We start from the raw sequence: 24174 nt of genomic DNA on the forward strand, positions 1-24174 counted from the left end.
GTGGAGCAAACTGCTGTTCTGTTTAAGCGAATGTTACTGTATTTCGTGTAAGACCACTGAACACATGAAGAATCATCCCAGAGGTGTTATGAAGCAGATTGTTCCACTGATTTTGACATATGGAGATACTGTCAGGGAAGTATGTCTTCCTTAGCTCCAATAAAGGGAACAGCCTTCCTGGTGTCAGACCTTCACATTTTAAGCTTTAGTTCACTAGGTTGTCTTAGACTTAGTTGTATTAGTGACCTGTCAGCAAGGACTCCCTTGAAGAGGAGGCATCCTTTGTACTCATTTTCTCTTTGAACCCTTTGCTTCCATTGAAGAGGGGGCAATGTTAACCTGTTCCTAAGAGCTTCTTTACAGTTTGGGAGCAATAAATCCTTCTTGAAAAACAAAATAAAACAAATTAAAAGAAATTACTGCCAAACATCTCCAATGATCTGGAATTTTATTCCATCCATATACATGCATAGTAACAACATTTGTTGAGAAATTATTTCTATCAGAAGTAGAACATTATCTTTGTGATCACCAGTTGCAGTATTGCTACTCTTATATTTAAATATATCTTATATATGAATTAGATTCATAATTGCAGCATTGAGTTTAGGGTTTTGTTTTAGACTGTGCCTTTCAAAAGATAAAACTGATTGATATGACCTCATTACTTACAATACTGCTTCCAGTAATTTTGTTCATTCTTTATAAAGTATTGCATTTAACAGCAAAGGTTTAAAAATTGAGACAGAGATGCATCAGCGAAAGAAAATACAAGTACTATACAAGAAAAAAATTGCCATCTTCATTTAACGTACGTTTCAGATTAAGAAAGTGGACAGAAACATACTGCTACATACAAATGCAAAGCCTAATGACTAAGGTACTGTATCTGCTAAAATATAAAGTGCAAACTGAGCCCAATTGTTCAAAAAATTGAAATTTTAAGGCGAACTTTACAGCATAGTTGAAACTTCTTTGCAAGTTATATTTTAGCATATACACATATCTGCAACAGCATATAAGAAAAAAAATCAGGATACACAAGTGCTTTTGAAGCTATTTCTAAAATGCTTTTCTGTATTGTTTGTGACTATTTTCTTTAAAATCTACTATACAGTGCAAACCATATGTGCTACACAATAACTATACAATAACATTACAAATGACTTTAATATAAAGTTTTTAAATAAAAAATAACATAACTACAGCTATGAATACTGCTGGTAAAATAAATTAATATTTTTGAAAATGGCACCAATAATACACTTTACTAATGGACTGTAATGAAATTACACCTTTAAGTCTTCAACTCAGCAATAGTGAAATCTCCTGATTGTCCAGATGTAATTCAAACAGCTTTCTTTAGACTGTATGGAACAATATGCTAAACACAGGTACCAAAGGTGACCGACCAATTGTTTCATTTGACATGTTCTGCTGCATGTGACGAGCAATAAAACTTCTTATGAGTTATAAAGTTTGAAAGATTGTTGAACTGGATGTCACACAGTCGGCAATACTTTCCACTGGTTGGGGCCTGGGTAGAACCATTCACGCCTTTAGCTATACTAGACAACTGTTCCTCTGCTGTAGGAATTGCTGGAGAGACATTTTCATTTGCAGTTAAGGGATTCTCAGAGAGCCAAGAAGGAGACTTGTGCCCATCTTCATGTGGAGGATTCTGGGAAATGTTCTCTTGCTGTGGGTTTGTGGCAGGTCTTTCCTCCTGTTTTAGTCCCCCATTAACTATTACCATGCCTCGGTTTTTCGGCAATAGTGGAAGAGACTCTTTCTTCTGCACAGCACATCCATTCGAAGGCGCCTGGCCTTTAGGAGATTCACTTTCTGTATTTGTGCTTTGCTCTAAATCAGTATTATGAATGACAAGAGAACCAGAAATATAATCACTTGGCTTTATTCCATAATATGGAGAAAGCTGATCTGCTCCTTTAGCTTTCTTTATTGCTCCAGGGTAAAGGCATTGTGGAAGAAACAAATGTTTGTTTTCTTCTTTTGTAGCAATAAGCTGGGCCGCTTCACTAAAGACTTTCAGTCCTTGAAGTGTTGCTAAGTGTGTGGAAAATAAGTTTCCATTAGGAGAGGACTGTTTTGAGTTTCCGTTTTTCTCACATTTGATTATGCTTCTTTCGTAACTGACATCTGGGCTGTTTCTTTCACTTTCTGGGTTTTGAAATACCTTACTGTCGAGCTGTCCCAGGTCGTTACGCTGATGGGCAGTGACAGGGCAAAAATTCTGCTTGTGAGCCAGGTAGTTCTCTACCTTGTTAAAACTGATCTTGCATACTGTGCACTCATGGTAGTCCAGCAGCCTTTTGGGAGAAGTGGATGTCCTCTCTGATGGGGGTAAGCATTTTTTACTGAGATCTATTGGCACATCCATCTCCAAGCAAGACACAGTGGAGTGGGGAGTATCACACTTTGAAACTGGAACGCACTTGTTAATAGACAGTGATGTTTCCAGATGCTTCGAGACTATTCCTGGAAAGATATCACATCGTGGATGGTAACATTCTCCAAGGCCTTCTGTTGACTCTTGAGTAGATGTACAAGGATTGCCAAGATTAGCCACTTCTAGAAATCTCTGTTGAACTAGTGGTGGCCTTTGCTCTTGCTCTGGTAGGCACATCTCATACATCTTCCTTCGCTTCCGCGTACGCATTGTTCTCTGCATAGCAGGCACTTTGTTGGAAGCGGACCTCTTCAGTGGGGGATCGTGGCGAGTGGCGCAGTAATACTGCTTGTGGACCATGTACGTTTCATGTCTGCTGAAAGTAATATTACAAGCTTCACACGTGGTCTTGTTAGGATCACTCTCCCCTTCTACTAAAGGAGCATTGGGATTCTTCACATCAGAAGTTTTTCCATTTATCTTCTCATCGCCGTTGCTTGCAGCTGACAACTTCTTAGATTGTGCTGTAAAGTCTTTTTCATGACTTTTATTGTTTGGCCCAATCAAATCTAAAACATTGGAAGAGTTTATGCACGATGTCTGCAGAAGTTGATTATCTGGATCTGATGTGTGAGGAGCTGCATTCAGGATGTTTATAGAGCTTTGACCGTTACTGGGACTTACAGCGTCTGGTATTTTTTCTGGAACACTGGAAAAATCTGGTGACTTTGCCATCTGCTGCCATCGGCTGCTGCAGTAATGCTTTTTGTGTACCAAGTAGTTGTCCAAATTATTGAATGTTATATTACACTCAAAACATGTAGCCCCTTTGGGCATCAAAGGACTGTAAATTACAGGAGGGTAATTGCTACTTCCATGCCTCAGTCTTCTATGGACCAGTTCAGACATTTTGGCTAATATCTCTGAAGCCTGAGGAACCACAGTGATGTCCTGGGGAAAAGCAAACTGGGAAAGAAAAGGTCCCATTGGGAAAGAAGGACCAATATTAGGCTGAACTGGCGATGAAGCAAGTCTTGGACTGGATGGTTCAGATTTTATTTTAGTGTATGAAAAACTCTGCTTATTTGTTGCAGGCTGTGTTTCTGGCCTCTGGTTTGGAAGGAAAAGTGGAGCCTTTTTTTCACATTTATCAAGCTCTGTATCAGAACTTGCATCTTTAGTCTGCATGGTCTTTTGGCTCTGGGGAACATCATTTCTGCTCAACAGGTCCATTGCTGGCTGTAAACCTTCTTCGTTTCTACTTGGAGAGTGTTCAATGTCACTTTCTCTCTGAATCTTGTTGCCAGAGACATGTAACTCTTGGTGCTGCAGTAGCTCCCTCTGAGTTTGGAAGCCAAAATGGCAGTGATTGCATCTAAAGGCAGCTTGAGTAAGATGCGAGAACAGGTGCTGATGAAAGTTAATCACTGAGTCTGCAGTGTAAGTACAAACTGTGCATTTCAGACTAGCACCGGGCGGGAGAAATTCTTCCATTTTGACTCCTATAGAAAAGACAAGTAAAATACAAAATAAAGTGACCATTTTGCCCTTCACGTATACTGGAAAATCAGTTGCACAGAAGGTACAAACACAGAACAATTAGTTTTCTTCTGATGCGATGGTATTAGTCACCCTGAAAATACTTGAATTGGTTCAGAATTTCTTTCCTCAAACTGCTAGAGGATATTCCCAGACTTCTGCTCTGCGTTGGAGACCCTTAGTATCTGCATGCATTCAGCAGAGATGAAGGGAAAGAAAGAACAAGGGAAAGGATAAAAATAGACTGGACTAAATCAAAAGGTCTTAGAAATTACAGTTTTAACTAAGGGAGACATAATGGGCCCCATACACAATCACTGGATATTTTGAATGCACAGAAAGCACATCAAGGTCAAGAGGTTCAAGGTTATGATGTAGCTTGAGATTACAGCCCTCAAACTCAGAGTGCCTGAAAGTCACAGACAGAACAGAAGTAGCACTTTGAGCATTATTGATGCTCAGCTCCTTGCTTGCATGAGTTGGCTGTAGTGTGGGAACAGGATACAGAACTATCCTCGTCAGAAAGGACTGATGAGTTGTGTTCATTGTGAAGGGAGAGGGGAGGAGTAAGACACGGCTTCACCAACATTTTACCTTCCACATATAATGGCCGTAGGCAGCTACTGCTGTAATACAACGTCTTTTCCTCAAGAAATCGTAGCTTTCCCTATCAAGAACAGTACATTCAAAGCCATCTTACAATCACTGAAACAAACAAGCAAATTGTTTCATGGTATTTAGAAATTGAAAATGCTTAGAAAGAGACAAGACCAAATTTCTCTCCTGCAACAACACAGGTTTGGATTACTTGCTAGACAATAAAAACTGAAACTGGTAGGGATGGTATTCGGAATCTAAAATGGCTATTTGTTCTATCTACACACACAAACACATATACCATGCCTTGGCCAGGTAAACTAGGTTTGTGGTAGTTGGACAATACAAAGCTGTAAGAATATTGTGGCTCCATCTGTGGGAAGTCATTCTGTCGGACCTGGAGGTCCTCCCTTCTCCCCTAGCATCGGTGACTCCCACAGTTGTGAGCAACACTTAGAATGTGAACTACTGTGGGCCTCAGAGGCCAGAAGGGAGATGAGGAGATACACAGCACGTTAATCAGTGCTTGTTCCCCGTCAGGCACTTTTTCAGGAGGGCATACCAAGCTTTAGCTCCTCCGCTGCCATGAGATGGTGTTTCATATGCTTCCACATCATGTGATATGGTGGAGTGTGTCTACAGACTTTGCATTTCAGTCGGGGCTCCATGCTCCAGTGGTGTTGGTCTGCTACAGCCCCCAGTGGCAACTGTAACAGAAGCTGAAGCAAACACAGCACTAGCTTACAGGGCATTTGGAAGAAGAATGTTTCATTCCTATTGCAGAAGCTGTTATAACTTGTGATAATCTGTATAGAAAAATAAAGATTGACAGGATCTGAAAGAGAGCAAGAATTATTAACTGACTGGTTTATGACTAAAAAGGAAGAGAAGGCCCGAATTTTAGCCTCTGATCTAAGAAATACCTAAAGATTCTTACTGGAAATTCAGCAGGATCTCAGATCTATGTCTTTCAGGGAACACAGATGCTTATCCCTGGATTGCAAGAAGACATGGCCACTCACAGCTCTTGGCTGAAAGCCCTCTCGACATCTAAGCCAATGGTATGTCACTAAATGCAAAGAGCCGAAGCAACCCTTTTACACAGTGGCTAAGATTTCAGAATTTTCCTCTGCTTGGGGTGAAATGAAGTTGTTATCTTCCAAGAATACCTGGTTTTAATTACTAGGCTGTAAGACACGCTGGGCTGCATTCACCTGCTCTTGTTGAAGCTGTTCCTAGTGTTCCGCTGGTTCACTGAACAGTGAAATATTTGCTAGGCAAGAGACAGAAAATGGCAATAGCCTGTTATTCAAAGTTAAGATCTGGAAGCACAAAAAGATCTGACCTCTAAATGAATGGCTAAGTGTTGTCTGTGTTGTCTAAATAAGGAAGTTTCTCACTGAGCACTCTTCTAGTCCTGTTCTGGGAGGTACCAAACTCCTCCAAGGCAACATGATGCCTTCTAGATTTGTAATTGCTGCCCAAGTATCAGAGGAACATTTTTCACTTCACCAAGTCCACACAGTAGACTCGCACTCCCCCAAGAGTTTTGACACTGCAGCCGAATAAGGCTTTCTCCTGTGAATAAAGCACCCATTAGTGTCCTGTAGACTCCGTCCATTTAACAGGAGGATCAGGAACTCCTGTAGGGCCCTCGCCTCTTTCCAGACACAGCTCTGTACACTAGACAGCCAACACACCCATACCTGACACTGCAGTCTTTCTTATTTGTAGGTTTTCTCTGCTACTGAAAACTCCAATGCAGAATGTTCTGCAAACTCATAACTTGTGTTTCCAGACCTAAGTCAAAACAAATTCAAACAGCACACTCAAAGGACCTTCAGGGAGGGAGATAAGATTCCTGCTGAGTTCCAGATTTTTTATCTCAGGAATTTTGTAATCCCACTTTCCATATATCTATTATTATAATTTTAACAACATGGACAAAGAAAATACTATCCCTGTTTTATATTTATAAGGAGGGAAAAGAATATTTGTATGAACCAAGAAGTTTTTATGAAACAAATGTCCTGGGAAAAGCAGAGTTCCAGACCCTGGTCCTTAAAGCCTCCTGCCTAAGAAGCCTACTCTAGGACCCCACAATCTTATTTCAGAAGGACTTGCTCCCTGGTGGTGTATATTTCTCCGCTGAGCATCAAAACAGGGTAGGTAGAGATTGTAGTGTAGCAGACTCACATTTGGTGGATGGAATCCTGAAGTAATGGATTGAATCTCTCAGAGACCAAGCAGCGGCAGTCTAACTGTGCCTGGATTCCTGAGCATACCTTCACTAGTAAAGAAATGCTGCCTGTATGCGTGTATATACATATTAAGAGAGCGACAGCATTCAAATGAGGATTAGTAGATAAGAAAAATGACACTGGTTACCTGGGAGAGGTGCTTGGTGTAGAACACAGGTCAGAAACTGTTGACATTTCGGTAGTATCTACACCCAATGCTTGCATATATTTGGAGAGACATTGATCCACTGAAAGTCTATAGTAAGTAATTCTTCAAATAGCTAAAGCTAGACGATGATACAGGAAAATACATGGTACTTACCACTGTGAGAATTTAGGTGCATTTCCAGAGCTCTTGCGTTAGAAAAACTTTTGGTGCACTGCGGAAAGGGGCAGACACTGGATATCTGCTGAGCACTATCTTCATTCTCCTCTGACAGCTGAGGCCCCTCTCTTTGCCTCCCACTGCAGTAGTACATGAGATGGGCCTGCAGGTTCCGCTCACTTCGATACCAAATGCCACAGGATTTGCAAGGGAATATGTCCTCTACAAGCAAATATAACCAGGTGCAGGTTAGCCACGGTGCACTCAGTGCCAACCAATTAACACAGCTGGATGAATTCCCCTCACTTTCCCATTAAACGCATGCTTATTTAATAAAATATGGAAAACAGAGCCACGGTTTTATTAAAATGTCACTTTCAGGTGAGAGACTCAATGTGGGAGACAGTTGTTTCTTTCAAAATGAGATTTTAAAAATAGTTACTATAAAAACACCAGCTAGAAGTTTGTGGCATGTATTTATTTAAAAAATGAAATGAAATTAATTTTTTTATTGTGAATATGCAGTACTAATTCAATAACTAAGTTGTATGTCCAATACATCACTACTCAATAGGTGACATCTTTCAATGGTGCTTCTTCTTTTGTGTGCAGAAGTCTTTCCAGCATTGGGCCTTAGAATTTCTGAGTGCTAATTGCAGATCATTCTGAAGAAGGTATATTTTCAGAATGCTTATGCAGTTATTGCTGTAAAATCCTGTTGCTCTGATATCCAGGAGGCCAGACTAGATTACATTTCCTTAAGATCCTACAGCGTTGAATCTAATATTATACTAAGCATCATGTTTATTTCCTGGGTTCCTGTTGTTATTAATATTAAAAGTTAAAATTTCTAATGTACTTTCTGTCCTCTTGTTTTTGGTAAATTGTTACTGTTCCACTTTTCACTATGCAAAAGGGATATTTGCTAAGAATAGTGCAATTTTTCATTGTCTTCTATCCCAAAGTGTCAGCATCCTCTCTGAGGGGAAGACAATGCAGAGGTTGCACAGAGTGCTTCCCAGCAGCAGAGGGAGTAGACATTTTGATCATGTACCGAAGGCTACATACTTTACTCATGTGAAGAGTAATAATGAATACTGTGTATTTACACAAAGCAGACAGATATTTGGTTCTTAATATCCTGTCAGGATACCCACACAGTGCATGTTGTGTATCTGTCTCAGGACAAAAGACCTGTCTGATCTTTCTGAAAGCTGAACTTGTCCTATCAGTAAGAACAAGGAAGAAAGCCAGCCCTTTAGGGTACATCTACACTGTAAATTAAACAGTGACAGGGTCCAGACTAGAGCACTGAACTTCGTGTTTATATTGTCAAATCATGAGAACGGTCCCTTCCACACGTTTGGCTTAAGTCAATTAACACCTTCCCCATTCCTGCACACAGTTCAGGAGTTACCACGGGCCTAAGATCATTCCCTGCAACTGGTTTGGTCACTTCTTGCCTGGTTTTGAGACTAAGAGAGGATAAAATTACGAGTGCAGCAAGGCTATGCCAGGTGACCTCAGGATCAGAGAATGGGCAATTGCAGTCAACATCAAAACACATCTTGGTCAACATCAAAACTCCCACTGACTTCAGAATACAAAAAACTGCTAGTGATCGTAATTTAGTCTTGAAGAATGGTTGGCTGCTCTGAAAATATGGCATGTGTAGCTGATGATGTAATTCATCATCATTCATGACGATTTATGTTTAATTTAAAATATTGATGTGTATAGGACAACTGCTCTGTTCCAATTCCTTTGGGTGAACAAAGTTGAAGACTCCAACCCATTGAAATGGATGAGTTTTTTATTTGTTAAATATCTACAAATGCAGCCAAAATGTACATTGCTTAGTTTGCTTCTCTGACTGCATTGCTAATGCTTGTCTATTTTTCTGCTCATGAATTTGCATAAAATATTTTCATCCGTACCAGTTTCTATTTTTCCATTTGCCAGTGAATAATTGTGCATGAATTTAACACACAAACACTTAATGGAGCAGTTAGTATTCCAGTATATAACACTATTAAAACATTACTGATACAGCTTGCATCATCTGAAATGCCCATCTCATGTGAAAGCTGACATTTCAGCATTTGTTTTTGGCTTCAAATCATTTAAAAAAGTTGAACTGTTGAGGTTTCCAGAGAAGAGAAAGTCCAAAAGTAGTAATAGGAAATTCTGATATGGGCAATGTCCTATTTGAATTCATTTGATTACATTCTGTCACAGAATTGAACTTTCTGATTATCTTAATGAATTTGACTTCCAGCCATCTTTATTTCCTATGGGCTAGATGGCCTGGACAGTCTGTAGCTCCAGTTATGCATGGTGAATATGTGACTCCCATTACGTGCCAGGCAGAGGAAATGCATTTGAGGAGTTTTGTACCATTAGAGGATGGAATACCAGGGAGAACAATCTATAGGGATGGGATCTGAAACTATAAGTCCCCTAAAGCAATGCAAAATAGATAAAGGCCACTTGAAGTTAATGTTTTAATTCTTTAAAAGCAAAATATTTCGATTTGTTTCAATGGATAGTTTCCAAATATTTCAATGGATCAATTCAGGAAATGAAACATTCAAGTTCAAGCTGAATGCACCAAAGGTGATATTCTAATTTTGATGTTTCAAATATAAAATGTTGGGAAACATAAAAAACCGCAACCCTACAACACTTAATTTTTCTAGAAACCGAATTTTTTTCAGAGATCTAGCAAAAGAATGGTTAAGAGATGTCTCACTACAAATCTAGAGGTGCATTCACCATATTACTAGACCCACATCTGGCTCGAGACTTTACTGAAGAAACTGAATTTCACCGGCTCAAAAATGAAATGTGGAAACAGCCGTGTCTGGTCAGAGGCAGAGTCAGAACTGGGGTGGAAAGGTCTGGACAGTGAGACTTGCTACTTTGCCAGCCTCCTGGAGTTAAGAGTACACAGGTTACTCCGAGTTGCTGTTAAGCCTGTATAGCAAGAGCTGATGATGCACCATAAACATAGAGTCCTCTTAGCAGCAGAAGTAGCAATGATCAGTGCAAAAGGCAGTGCTGGCAGCAAAGGTGTTTCCAGAAATTTGATGCTGTAGAAATCTGACTACTTTGCCAAAGCCTAGAGTTGGCCTCGTGTAGATTTGCACAAAAATACACCCTCAGCTGAAACAAGCTGTGAATGAGTCGTTGCCTTTAGGCTAGGTAACTCCCTCCCTGGTGGCTCCCTTGCAGCTGTTGGCTATAAATGCTGGTCTGCCCTAACTGTGGTAGCTTGGGTGTCCATTTTAGGGGCTCCTGATACTTTCTTTTGGAAAGGTCCTGTACAGTGCTAATTGCTGGTTCTGTGAGCAGATATGTCAGCTCACAGCAGCCACACTGCTAGGGTAAAAATGAATGTGCTTAGCGAAAGGGCTTGAGGTTGCTGCCAACTCACTCTCTGGAAGGGAGGGCTTGGATGACTTAGACATTTTAAGGGTTATCTTTTAAAACAGGCTAATAATAAATGTGTAGCTATCGAGACTGCTTACCCAGAAAATAAGCAATTACAAAAAAAAAAAAGGGAAAAGATGGAATTAAAGGTATTAATCACAGATATTTTAACTAGTCCTGTCTGAAGAGCTTGAAGATAGTGTGACTGTTCAAGATACAGTGCTATTCAGTGTGAGCCCGAGTGGCAGATCATGGGCCTACGTGTGCACTCACACCTGAAATACTGTGTTCAGTAGTTCACTGTATCTAATTACAATGCTTACAAACCACAGGAAGCATGGGGACGTGCTCCAGCATGGGGTCTAAATGGACAGGCTTACAAAGTACTGAGAACTGAGAATGTGCAATAGGTCTAAGACATGACTGGTGAAGATCATGGTAACAGCTAACATATTTGAAAAGTACTTAGAGAGGAGGATGAGGAACTAGGGCTGTATAAAGGTAAAAAGGAGCAATAAGAAAAAGCTAAAGAAATGAAATTTAATAAGCAGAACATTCAAGCTGAATTGTCCCAGTTCAGGAACTGACTTACATACTCATGTCCCTCCTCTCTAAGGACAGCACTTAATTACATGTTGTATTTTGTCCATGATAGGGTCTACTGATGTCCAGAGGATGTAAAAACATTCTTGGGTAGCCACATTGACTGGAGATACTACAATAAATCAGGGCTACTATAAAGCATGATCTCCCCTGCATTTTGAAACAGCTACTGAAGAGATGTGTACTTTCTTTCCACCGAGTATCATGAATTATTACCAGAAGCTGCAGCTGTAAGCAACAAGCTTACTTGAGCAGCAGAGGCTGGACTTTGTGAGCCAACAGGCCTGTCTTATCTACTTTTTAAAGTTTCTGATCCTATTGCCTCTGGGAGCAGATCACAGAACCTCCAGACGAGGGCAGGTCGGGTACTCTGGGTGAAGCTCTTGCAGAGCCCAGCTGCCAGACTGCTCTTCTTCCTCCTTGTATGTCTGCGAGTTCATCTGAGATGATGGGGAAACAAAAGCAGGCTTCGAGCTGTGGGTTTTAGGTCGTGTGGTTTCTGTGGTTTGAATTCACTATTAGCTCTTCATATGTGCCTTAAAGTACTGCTGTTTTAAAAAAACGCCAGAGAATAGTATTCATCACTTACTGTTCACAATAGCCGTAGGCAAAATAGATGCCATTGCAGCTTGTTGAGGGAGCAATTGTATTGAGTCCAGCAGGCGTGCAGGATACATCCCTTCTGTGAGAGTCATCTGACTAGCAGCTTGCAGCCTTGAGTCAAAATCTACAACAAAGGCAATCAGCTCTTCACCCTCTGAGATGGCCTTGGTTGTGGTACACCAAAGCTGCCCTCCTACAGGAAACATAAAAGCAGAAAGATTTAATTGACGATATCAGATTCCAGAACTTAAAACATCAGGGCCATATCTTCACACTCTTTTTAAATTTTTGATGGTTTGTTCAAGGTAAAAAGGCAAATAATTTTCACTTTTACCGTCTTCCTTCTATCAACATAGGAAATTTCAGTGTATAAGAATAGCAGTTTGGGAATACTTCTCCTAATTATTTGCAGCATGAATATTCATTTTAATTTTTCCTTTTGTCTCCTAATGAAAATTAAGATATAGGTGAAAATATTTCCTATGGCACTTTTCTAATCATTACTTTTCACCAAACTTCCTGTATATTTTTTCATAACTCCAAGTTTGTTTTCTTTTGAATGCCAAATCACAGCACAATAAAACCAAACAGCTGCAAGAAAGAAATCAGATTTCCTCTGAAGGGCGTTCTTCCCCTCCCTTATGTTTGCCACCCTCTTTCTCTAAAAAATCTTCCCTTATGTAATATTCTTCGTAACATGACTGCTTTATCTCTGCTTACACTGACTGAACTTCCTGAAAAGAAGATATGCCAAAGATCTGTTTCATAAAGGCTTATTCAAATAAAGGTTTGTTTAAAAGGGGGGGGAGGTGGAAGAACTTTCATCAAACAGTAAGATACACTATAGCTCTGTGCTGCAAATGTCACGTGTAGTGCATTAAAAAGAAAATTAACTATGCGAGTACATCTACTAATGTATTTGAATGCGATAGTGAATGCTCATTTATTTAACATGTTTAGACAGGCAAAGCACTTATATTGTGTTATCTACACTCTCAGGCCTAGATACATATCCAATACAGTTATGCCTGAAATAATGTTGCATACTTTATATGTCATAAAGCTTTTTTTTTCCTCAGGTTTTGTATATATAGAAAAAGCTATATGTTGTATTCATTAGGCAAGCAAAAACTGTACTCGTTTTGATAAGTAATATTGCTGTGTTTATCTTTCGGCATAACTGCCTTTTCAACTGCACTTCATTTTTTTCCCCTCAAAGAGATTATAGTTTTAAAACAACTTGTTGCAAAAATCTGGTAGAGGAGATAACAACAGTGTATGATATGCCACAGCTAAATGGAAGAATTAGGACATTGTTTTAGAGAAATCTTGGACAATTAATTAAACCAGTCTATTAGCTTTCAAAGATGAGCAAACAAAACAGCATCAGTGACAACGTGTTTCAGTGGAAAAATAAAGCTAAGCTTCCAGACCTCGAAGTGGTGTAAAAGTTTCAAAGCAGAAAAGTGTCTTCGTATTCACCCTTCAGTAATAAAGCAGCTGAAGGTGGCTCCAAAGTTTATGAACAGTTTATTGTGACAGGACCAAAGCATACTAAGGTTTACTACCCTCCAAAATTACAGCATTAAATGGTGCAAATCTGAGTAATTTCCTCTGAAGAATAAGAAGATGAAATATGAAGATAGTGCCATAAATGTCTACAAATGCAGAATCCTAATGACCAAGCAGGAATTCAAACATTCGAAGAGCACAGTCTGACTTACTGCCTGATATAAGTCAGGAGTAAATATACAGAAGCCTTCAGAGTTAAACTGGTACAAAATCTGTTCAAGAGAGAACCAGGCTAAATTCCTAAAGTGTACTTAATTAGTCTTGTAGATAAAAATACGTGATACACACGCTGCAATTTGGGAACCTGAAACTGGGTACTCTCACTGCAAACACCATACAGTCCATTTTCTGGGAGGAACAGGGTTTCCATTATTAACATGCACTTCTATTTTATTTATATACAGAAGGTGTAATGATCAACCAACATGTTTTAGTATATTTTAATACAGAATAAGAGCTCTTCCTAGTCTATATTATTCACTGGCTTTCTTAATAAAATAAAAATGAGTCACTGCAGAAGAACCAACTGAGACTTTCTCTATCCCAGCAAACATCTTGACATGCTGTACCCTTGGGGGGGCGGGGGGGGGAAGAAAGTGTAGTTGATTACTGGGTCTCCAGCTGCAATCAGTCTGGATCAGCTAAAAGGCCGACTCAGTCTCCTGGTGTTAGAGCTCCTTAGGGTGTTGACTCATGTCCAGCAGCAGATTAAACTATGACAGCTGAAGCGGGCAGTGACCTGGGCTGTCTGCTCCACCCAGCTCCTGGAGGCTGTCACACCTACAGCAGACACGGCCGAGTGGGATCTGTGACAGCTTTGGAAGCACAACAATCTCTAGCTTGGCTTATTAAAGGAAACCAGAACTACAGAAGTTTAATCCACTCCTGCATTTGAATACAAACCTTCAGCCCAGCAGGACTCAGATCCAAGAATTACATTGTTATTTTGGTTTTTTTTCATCCTACTGTATAGAAAATGAGGCATTTAAGTGATCATGACATATATGTCCATGTTTTCATCAGTACATGACATCGTGTTAAGTTAAATCCCCAGATGAACTCCCAAAAGATGCATGCTTCCAGCTACTGGAAATGCAGTATACCACCTCTGCAGCAATATTCACCCACAGGGACAGGACATAGTACAGTCCCCTCTTGTCCCCTTCTACGCTTGGTTGCACAGGGTAAGGCAATAGCTGCTGTTTTGAAAGATGCAAAGAACCTTATTCCCCTTAATGCAGTGAATGCAAATATGCTGGCCTTCATGCACAGTGGGACAACAGTGGAAGAGAAGTCTTCTTGAGCCTTCTACTGTATAGTCATGTAAATGACGTGCAGAGAACCTGGCAGAGGCTTCCAAAGTTAACAGGAAGGTCCAATCATGACTATCATATGAACTGTTATGCTGTCTAGACACCCTTGCCAGGGATCAGGGCTTTCTTACAGGTGGTGGTTACAAAACAGGAAAAAAGTTCTTGCTTCCCACAAACCTTTCTGCAAGCTAAGACACAACTGACATCCACACAGTAATTTCTCAGGAGCACACCACCTTTTTATAAAGGAAAGGGCAGTGTTACCGACAGATTTGCAAGAGGATAATAAGGATGTCTCTAAATAGCCTTTGCCAAGTACCAGTGGCGATGGAGAAGGAGATAGGAAGATGTTTGCTTGAAATATTAGCAAAGACATGAAGATTTCATAAGGAAACATAAAGGCTTGTTATTTATATGAAATGAAGGTCTGACTAAACTGGCTAGGAATTTTTTAATCAACTGTTCATTTTGTCAGAAGAAAGCTTATGGGGGTGAAATGGTTCTAACAAAGCTTTACCAAGGCCAAGTTTCTCAGTACTAAGACAGACGTAGTCATCAGAAGAAGAGAAAGGAAGAACCTCCAGATAAGCTCTAATAGGGACGAGTGACAGTGCCTCAGAAATAAAGTCATGGTTATACTATTTGGTCAGAAGGCAAGACAATGGTAGACTGATGATTTTGGCCCTCTTCTCACCTGTAATGAGTAGACTGGTCATCCATTGATACTGAAAAGGGTCTTACTGGTTTTACATGGTGGGGAAAGAAAAGTCTTACTCTTGTTCCAGTGCAGAAGGGAAGTTTTTAAATACCAGAAGGTTTTGTGACATTGGAAAGCTGTTTTCTCTGTAAGTCTAATTCTGACTCTGTGACATTGAAAATAAGCTTCTTGACCCTGCAATACATTGTTTTATATCTATGGTTAAACCAAAGAAATTTACATGATATATAATACATACATGTCAAGCAGAAGAAGAGAACAAAAATGTCTGTAAAGACTATGTATTTATTTGAACTCTTTTTCTAGTTCACACTGCAAGGAATTAGAAATGCTCATTTAATCATAGAAAGTTGTGAAAGTTAGAGAGTATCGTGTTGTGCAAACTAGAGCAAAAAAATTACATTCCAATTGCATTGGCATGAGTTCTTTATCAAATGACATCAGGCACTGAAGCAGCTATCTGATACCTTCAGAGTTTCCACCAAATGGAAAGGTTATTTCAGGATTCTCTTCTTTGTCTGTATCTTTCACTGCAAACATTTCTGCTGCTTGAAAAAAAACCAACATAAAATAAAATAAAATAAAACAAACCAACTTTCCATGCAAAAGAAAAAGTAAGGTCCTGATGTCCCTGAAAAACTGTGGACTTACTGTTCTTTGTAATGTTTATGATCAAGATTCTTGTGCAAACAGATCTGGTTCCTAACAGGAAGCTTATAAATCATACTCATAATTGCTGTCAAAACTGCAGTGGAGTGTACTGCAAGTTTCGATAATAAAGAATAGAGTCACAGTTCAAACTTGATTACATTTTGGAAATTCATGCTGCTCTTACAAGAATCAGTGGTCTTAAATATCTTCTTCTCCTGCCAAATTTTTCACTTGCACTTTTTATTATTTATGAAATCAGTGTCTGCACAATGTCATGCAGACCTCTGCTGATAAACTCTAATTAAGATTAAGACAAGCCTTTTGGAAAGGATCCCATCATTAGCAAACACGATAAACACAAAAATACTCCCTACTTGTCAACCAGGAGCAATTCAGTAACCTAACAGTATTATCTGTTGCTAGGCTACAGAACTGACAAAGCTTCAATTATATTGTATGGCCATACCTATAGAATACTGTATAAGCAAAATGTATCTAATATAAAACCATTTAACTTCCATGCTATCTGTAATTCATGGCTTCTTTCAATGGCAAAAATCAGGTTAATAATTACATAGCATGCTGGAAAAATCTTAGCGATGTGTCATGTTTGCACAATTTTTTCTAATTTATCTCTATGATTGATAGACATTTGCTTTGTAAAAATAATAAAATGCAAGCAATGGGATGCTGTAAACCACAAGCGCAACTACATCTGGCCTCATCAAGATATGGAACCACACTTAGTATAAAAAATATATAGTAAATTGAACCAATTAAATCATATTTAGATGCAGTAACACTCTATCTTCTGAATTCAGAATAAGGAGTACTGTGGTGATAGATATGCATGCTAATACAAAACTTTATTTTATGTTGGACAGACATCTAAAACACAAGAGAAACTTGCCTTTTTTTTAAAACAGCCCTTCATTTTTTCCTTCTACATTTGGAATTTTTTTTAAACACAGTGACCTATATTATCCTATTTGGAATCAGCAATTTGCTCTGAAGATTTAACTAAAGCAATGGCCCTTCACCCATTTTGATTCTCAGAACCCTACATCACTTCCAGGGAAGACACAGACCCCAGCACAGTGAGCCTTCTGCTGGTGGGCTGCTTTTTTTTCCACTTATTTTTCTGCAGACCTTAAGGAGAGATCATCTGGGGTCTGTGGGTCACAGTCTGAAATTAAAAAAAAGATTTAAGGACAGACTGCCCTATTAACTCCACTGGGAGAAAACAGCTTCAAAATGGACAGAACCATAAAGCCTCTTGATTCATACCGTTGCTTTTAGGAAAAGTGACTTAAGAAAGCAAGTAGCTAAAAACAACATTTCCACTGAGTACAGCTGTTTCATGGAAGGAAGTGTGCAGCTATTTTTTTCACAGATGAAGAAGCATATCAACAATATAAACATATATTCAAAGGCAATCCCAGGTTTTCCTGTCTTAAGTATTAGTCAGTTTTCTATGCTGAACCATTTGAGTCTAGCTTTTTGATCCAGAAATGGCATATATCTTTCACAGAAATTTAGGAAATCAATGGCAATTTCCATTAAAACCAATTTTCCGTGCCAGTTAATTCAGAACTACTACTTTCCTGTAGTAAAATTTGTGCTTACTGGATTTGATTGTGTTGCTGCAACAACATAATAGCCCATTTCCTGTACACACATCTTTTTGCAAGAAGGGTCAAAAGACTATCAGAATTTATTTAAACAACAGATTGTTACTCTTAGCGACTTCCAGGCACCGTCAACTGAATTAAACCTTCCTCTCCCGATGAAATATTCCAATTTGTAAAAAATGCTGCCTTTTACTAATGGTAATGGAGGTTGGAGTTAATTTATTATCTTCCCTCCTTTGTTGCACAGGTTAAGCATTTAAGGAGAATTTGCACATCACAATAGGACGGGATCTTCGTATTTGGGTTCCTCCTGCTTCTCACCCATGGGGTTGTGACGACTCAGCATAATGAATGCCATTTCAGTGCGGCACAAGTTACTGGGCAGATCTCTAATTTTTGACATGAACAAAGTACGTATATCTATATGTAGACACATTGTTAAAAAATTATAATTAATTCAAATCCAATACTGTTGAAATTTTTGACAGTAGAGTGGTACAAGGAACAGAACTTATAAATTATGTGTGCCCCTTCTTTGAAAAATGCTTTGGAGGTTTCTTTGTGCATTGGCAAATACAGTAGGAATATGAGGTATTGTGTGGATCCTCCTGCACAGCACCTGATAAAAGAATAAAGAGCTGTGACATATTCTTAAAACAATAGAGGAATTAAAGAGAAACAATGGGCCAGCTGCTTCATTAATACAATCAAAAGAGAGCCCAGCACAGAGGAGTCCAGATAATTAAGCACTACTCTTTTAGACCTTTTTTCTATAATAAAATTGCTAAAAATTTATTAACTACTTCATAGTTGTTAGATAGATCTACGTACTTGTTTATTTAGGTTGATTAATGCCTTTTCAGTATTCTACAATATGCCAACTCATGGTTCATACAAGTTTTTGAATAAAATAATGTAAGAATAAGTGATATGGATCTGTGGTATATACAGCAATAAATCAAAAGCATTTTGTGAACAGTCTTCCCAGTTACTAAATAATTCTTCACGTTTTTCACATGTGTACACAAAATATATACTTTGCACAGCATTTTTGCCATTCATGTATTTTAATACCAGGGTTCCAACCATCTCTCTGTGAAGTGTCTCAAAAATCACCCCTGCAAATTCAAACTCTCACAAAAAATAGTTTTAGTGCTACATCAAGACTGATGAGATGACTTCCTAGCATCTTCTATCATTTTTCCTTGTTTACTGATCAAAAGAGATTGCCAAAAGATATTTGACCTTTAATTTTAACTAAACCACTGCATATTATAACCCCGCAGTGTACTGACTGCAAAAAATGTTAAATCCATTATAGTCTATAAAATTAGACCAATACAGTGGACAAACCAGTTCTGTTGCCACTTGTACTATTAACTTTTTGTTCAGCACAAAATACGGAGTCTGCTTCATTTTTAACTCACTGAACAAACTGCAAAATAAAGGAATTGCAACAGTGACATTTTTCAGAACAAAACAACAGAAGAATACTCAGCTTAAAGGCATTAGCCTAATTGAAGAAGGTGGCTTTAAAATCCCTGCATTTTGAAATATAAAATGTCTGACCAGAAACAGGGAAGAAAAATACTCCTTCAGAATATTGCTCTTACTCCTGCACCTGAGTCAGCCTGAGCCTTGGGCCTGACTTCAGCTTAGTCATGTGCTGACAGCTGACACTGGTTTTATCTGAATAGATGATTTTATAGTTAAAACTGTCAGGCATTATATAGCTGATAAAGAGAAAAAGAAAAATATTAAAGGAGCTTGCCAGTCCTAGGGGAGTGAACTCCCAGACGTGGCATCTCTGTGTCACTGTGAGGGGTAGGTCTTTCCCTCGCTGCAGTACGACTATTGCAAACAACACGATCTGTATTGCAGTAGCTCTTGAATTAATACTGCAAAAAGCTCGATCAGCCCAACCCCAAATGAAGCACACTGTTTCTGAAGAGCAAGGAGTATAACAACCACTTAGATTTGACCTCTTATTTTTCCACTGTTGTCTGCCTGCTTTTTGTTAGTGTGAGGATTTCTACTTGTTTCCTCCAATTAAATGTCTGGGTGTTAACACTCAACAGAGTTCTATTTGGTAAAGAGGCAAAATAGATTAGTGCTCCAAAAATATTCACAGGAAAATAATGTGGTAATTTTATTTGCCATTTCCCCCCCGATAGAGCTGTCACAGCTTATTTACCACAGGGGGAGACAGTTAAACCCATATCCTTAGAAGTTCTATGCATTTAAGAGGCTTATATATCTCTTCTGGGACCCTCGTTCAAATCCTGGGCTAATCAGAATGAATACATATCTTTCTATTAGATGGCTCTAAAAAGTCTTAGGTGATATCAGTTCCTGGTGGACGACAGTCCGCAGCGTAAAACTATTAAATGTTTGGCACAAATGGCAATACTTACGGAATGAAGCTGAAAACTGTAATATTCTCCCACATCAGAAGAAGTTAAGTCTGCTGCTCAGAGGTTGAAATTAAAGCCTGCCACAAATGCTAAACCTGTTATATTTCCTTAATTCAGCATAAACTCAAACAAGGAAGTCGAAGGAGTTCTCACAAGTTTAGCGATTTCTTCCTTTTTTTCCCCTTTTCTTTCCAGATTCCTCTGTTTTGAATTGAGTGCTACGCCTTTTTTAGATTTGAATTGGGTCTCACTTGAGTGTTATTTCAGAATTTACTAATCCTTTAGAAAGGAGATGATAAACAGCTTGAAAAGAAAGACAAACCCTTGCTGACGCTGCCCGCGTTGCACTCCCATCACCACTGCAAAGGAGCTAGGACTGACTGTCACAGCAGACTCACCTACCCTTCTACTTTTTACAGGATCAGTGAATGGGAATTCTCCAAAGAGCCTCCCAGGAGACTTTCCCAGGTGACCCCCACTGCTCCCCCCAGCTTTTGTGGATGCACCAGGTTTCAGAGAGAGAGAAAAATGCACCACTGAAACCAACTGCTCTGAAGCAGGGCTTTGGATACACGCATTCCTACAATCCCTGCTTCCCTAACAGCACAGCTGTAAGGTGACCTTTTTGTAGCCTTACAAACACAATCATGCCTGTGGATTGTCTTTTCAGAGTTATTTTGTGAGCCTGGAGTGTATGAAAAAAGGAGGTGATTAAATGAGACAATAGAGATGCTTTAATGGCACCTCTTTCTTACAGAGAAAGCAGAGTACACTACATCTTATCAATGGATTTTCTGCTGTCTTGCACCTGCTACTGTAGGGCTCATTTCTTGCCCCTGGGCAAATGTAGAGTGAATGGCAAAGGTACCTGAGCGGGAGGAAGGATTATATAGACAGAGCGGGATTGATAGGTTGCATTTGTAAAGGAAATAAACACATTAAATAGAAGGACAAATGGGAAGTTATAGAATGGCAAAACCTAAGTAAGAAATAAATATCAGCTCTAAGACCTGGTTGCTTATTCAATACAGGGGCCACGCTCCAGAAGAAGCTCAAGGCTGTGGGTGAAACAAAAGCCACCTTTTATAATGAACAGAAGCCGGAGCATTTAGTTGTCTGCACTGTAACCCTGAGAAAATAGTTGCTAGTGTTGCTAGTTACCTTGGGCCTTTCCTCACATTAACGTTCAGCTCACATGTTGAAGTTCAGGAACTAGTCTACCTCAGCTATACCAACCAGGGAAGCGAAGCAGCACTTCTTGATTCAGAAAAAAATCTTGCTCCCACTTAAGCCATTAGAACATTTTACACTGGCTACAGTGGAAACAAGACTCCATGACAAATCAGTGGCCCTCTTACTGAACAAACAACTAAGTAAAAGGCATTAAAAGCAGATTTGCATGTTTATTATTTTCTAAAATGTAAATGTCATAGAAGCTACAATAAGCATCTAACTCAGCCTTTTCTATTTAAAAACTACCTCATTTTAAAAAAAAACAACCACCACACACACACACAAAACCCACACCAAAACCCCAGATTTCCTCCAGATGTGTTAAAACCCAGGTATTATAGTTCTGCCTTTTGAAGTAGAAGCTAGAAGTAAAATGGACTGAAAACTTGCAACGATCAAAAGCATTTCCACCTTCCAAGCTATATACAATGTCCAAAGTAAACCACCATTTTAAACCGCTGCCAGTCTACCATTCAGTTCATCTAGTAAGAGAGACTGTTAGCAGCAGAAAGCAAATCCTGTAATGGTAACAGCAAGGCTGAGCTACTTGTGGTCATAATTGAAATAAAAAAAGATTATGAATGAGCAAATAGTTAAGACCCTTGCTGTACGCACTAACATGGATTAGCAATTAAAGAGGATTCTGTACTTGATGATTTCTTCCAAAACAGGCTTAATAAGAAATACCAGTTTACCAAGCATCACACAGGTGCATAGGAGCTGCCATTCTGCCTGCCTGGTCAGCATGATTTCTAAATGGCCAGGAAAGAAGTGACTGTATACCCAAAGGCAAGCTGTCAAAATTCAGGCTGCAGCTGATAAACTGATTACAAAGCTGCTTAAGACTTTGCTTGTAAACAAAAGCATTTATCAACTAATAATTTGCAATAAACTGATGTAACTCCCAGCTGAGCCCCAAACTGTAATTGTCTTTACCATCTGCCTATTAAAATACCATTCTTCATCACCAAGCAGGAGCAGAAGGGAGAGAATCTCCAACAACTACATAACTTGCAAGCTTATAAATAATCTGTGAGCATTTCACACATTCATTATGATTGCCAGGTTTTGTATACTTCATTTTCTCTTTTTGAGAGGCAAAGAGGTGCTGTAAAGTGGCAGAAAAGAAATTAATAAATACTGCCTGGTGCAAGAAAAAATTATTTAAGTCCATCATACTCTGCAGTTTCTTAATTTTTTTCTCTTTTTGCCACTCCATAGGAATATCATGATGGAAGCCCCCTCAAGCACAACTTTGCAGATTAAACTCTCAATTTCTTTTCAACTTGTCAGTTTTCATTACCTTGCTTTCTTATGCATTCACTTCTTACAGCCGCTTCAATGGGGAGCCAGTCAAAGCGTGCTGGCTCCCCAGGGGGGAGTCTGCTGGCGTCTGAAGGATTCTGCAGGCTCTGTGGACCTCTACAGGGTTACCCTTAAGAGCATTTTGCCTACCTCGTTGAGAGACTTTCTGAAAATCAAGTGAAATGTACATGCTTTTATTTTCTAGCTATTGACAGCCTTAGTCCTGAGAAAGGTGGTAGAGTTTAGACAAAGTTCAAAATCAACCAATTCAGATGTTCTAAAGCTGATACACCTCAAAGGAAGAATCACTTTGTTAAATGCCTAAAATATTCAAGTATGAGGGGGAGAAAACAGGAGAATTGATACTGTGCAGAGAATGGCAGCCCCTCAAGATGTGTCTGCATTAAAAATTGAATTTAACAGAGAATCGCACTATGATTTAGCCCAATACACTCGACCAAATATTTCTGCAATCTGCACTCTCAGCCACCCACTGTTCCAAACGCAAGGCTGTGACCAGAGACATACAATTAGTTTATCTCTTCAGAAATTTCTGTACAAAATGCACAGATGCTTTAAATGTGACTTGATTTCTCATTGACTTTCCAGATTCAGATTAAAATGATCTATTTAGCTGAAGTGAAGCTTTTCATGTGTACAGAAAACATTTTAGATCATCACTGGGAAGAAAATGGGGATCTAAAAGAAAAAGAGGAAGACTCCTCCTGTTAATTGATTGTTGACCTGTTAATTGTATTGAAATGCAAGAAATTAAAGGATGATCCTGTCACCCACGCTCGCAGAAGCAGTCTCATTTCCTTCGGTGACAATCCTTCCCTACCTGATAGCGCCTTTGTCTGACCCTTTGTTACTATTAGCGTTGCCCGCAGAACACCACCCCACTCCCAAGAATTTAAAAAAAAATCAAACCTCAAGACAGTTTGGGACCTATAGACTTAATGGTTTAAGATACATTCCACTCAAGCCAATTATGCTTGTAAACTAAGGGAACTTCACATGTACGTAACTACATGCACTCATGAATATGTTGGCTGAACTGGGTCTCCATACCCCAGTTTGTATCCACAGTACCGGGACAGGACACAAACAGGGGTGAAACAAAGGGAAAAGTGAACAACAGCGTGCATGGAAACAGCAAACGCGTATGAAAAGCTGGTATTTTTTTTTTTACTGTTGTAAAGAAACATTTTTGTTAAACACTAAGACATGGTGACGAAAAGCACTTTTCAAGCCTCTGTAGTTAAAACATCATATAAATTAAAGAAGTACGAACTTTAAATAATTTTAATTTATTTATTAAAATTGCTAGAGTGAGTAAAATTGCTAAGGGTAGAGTGAGACCCTTAGCATGATAATGCTAAGTTACGTTACAAAGTTAGAAAAATCACAGTTGTAAAGAGTTGTGTTGCAACTACTTTTTTTTAAAAAATGGTCAAAAAAAAAAAATCAGAAAAGATTGGAAGCGACTAAGCAGGAACTTGTGATTTCTAGTGGTTGCCACAAAAGGCGAGGTTAAAGGTATTTTCCATTGAAATATTACTTGTAATACCCAGAACCTTGTGTTTCT

General features: G+C 39.0%; 1 protein-coding gene across 3 annotated transcripts in view; it reads right to left on the minus strand.

Moving 5' to 3' along the window:
• Positions 1-436: 436 nt before the first annotated feature.
• ZFPM2 (zinc finger protein, FOG family member 2) overlaps positions 437-24174 on the minus strand; it is a 324995-nt gene continuing 301257 nt past the window's right edge. For all 3 annotated transcript variants that reach the window (XM_072852051.1, XM_072852052.1, XM_072852050.1), the window contains 3 exons: positions 11736-11942; positions 7109-7333; positions 437-3912 (listed from right to left, as the gene is read on the minus strand). In XM_072852051.1, coding sequence (XP_072708152.1) covers positions 1421-3912; positions 7109-7333; positions 11736-11942 — 2924 coding nt within the window. In that variant the 3' untranslated portion in view covers positions 437-1420. The remainder of the gene's footprint in view (positions 3913-7108; positions 7334-11735; positions 11943-24174) is intronic.

The sequence above is a fragment of the Ciconia boyciana genome, chromosome 2, assembly GCF_034638445.1.
Source record: "Ciconia boyciana chromosome 2, ASM3463844v1, whole genome shotgun sequence".
Classification (NCBI taxonomy): Eukaryota; Metazoa; Chordata; class Aves; order Ciconiiformes; family Ciconiidae; genus Ciconia; species Ciconia boyciana.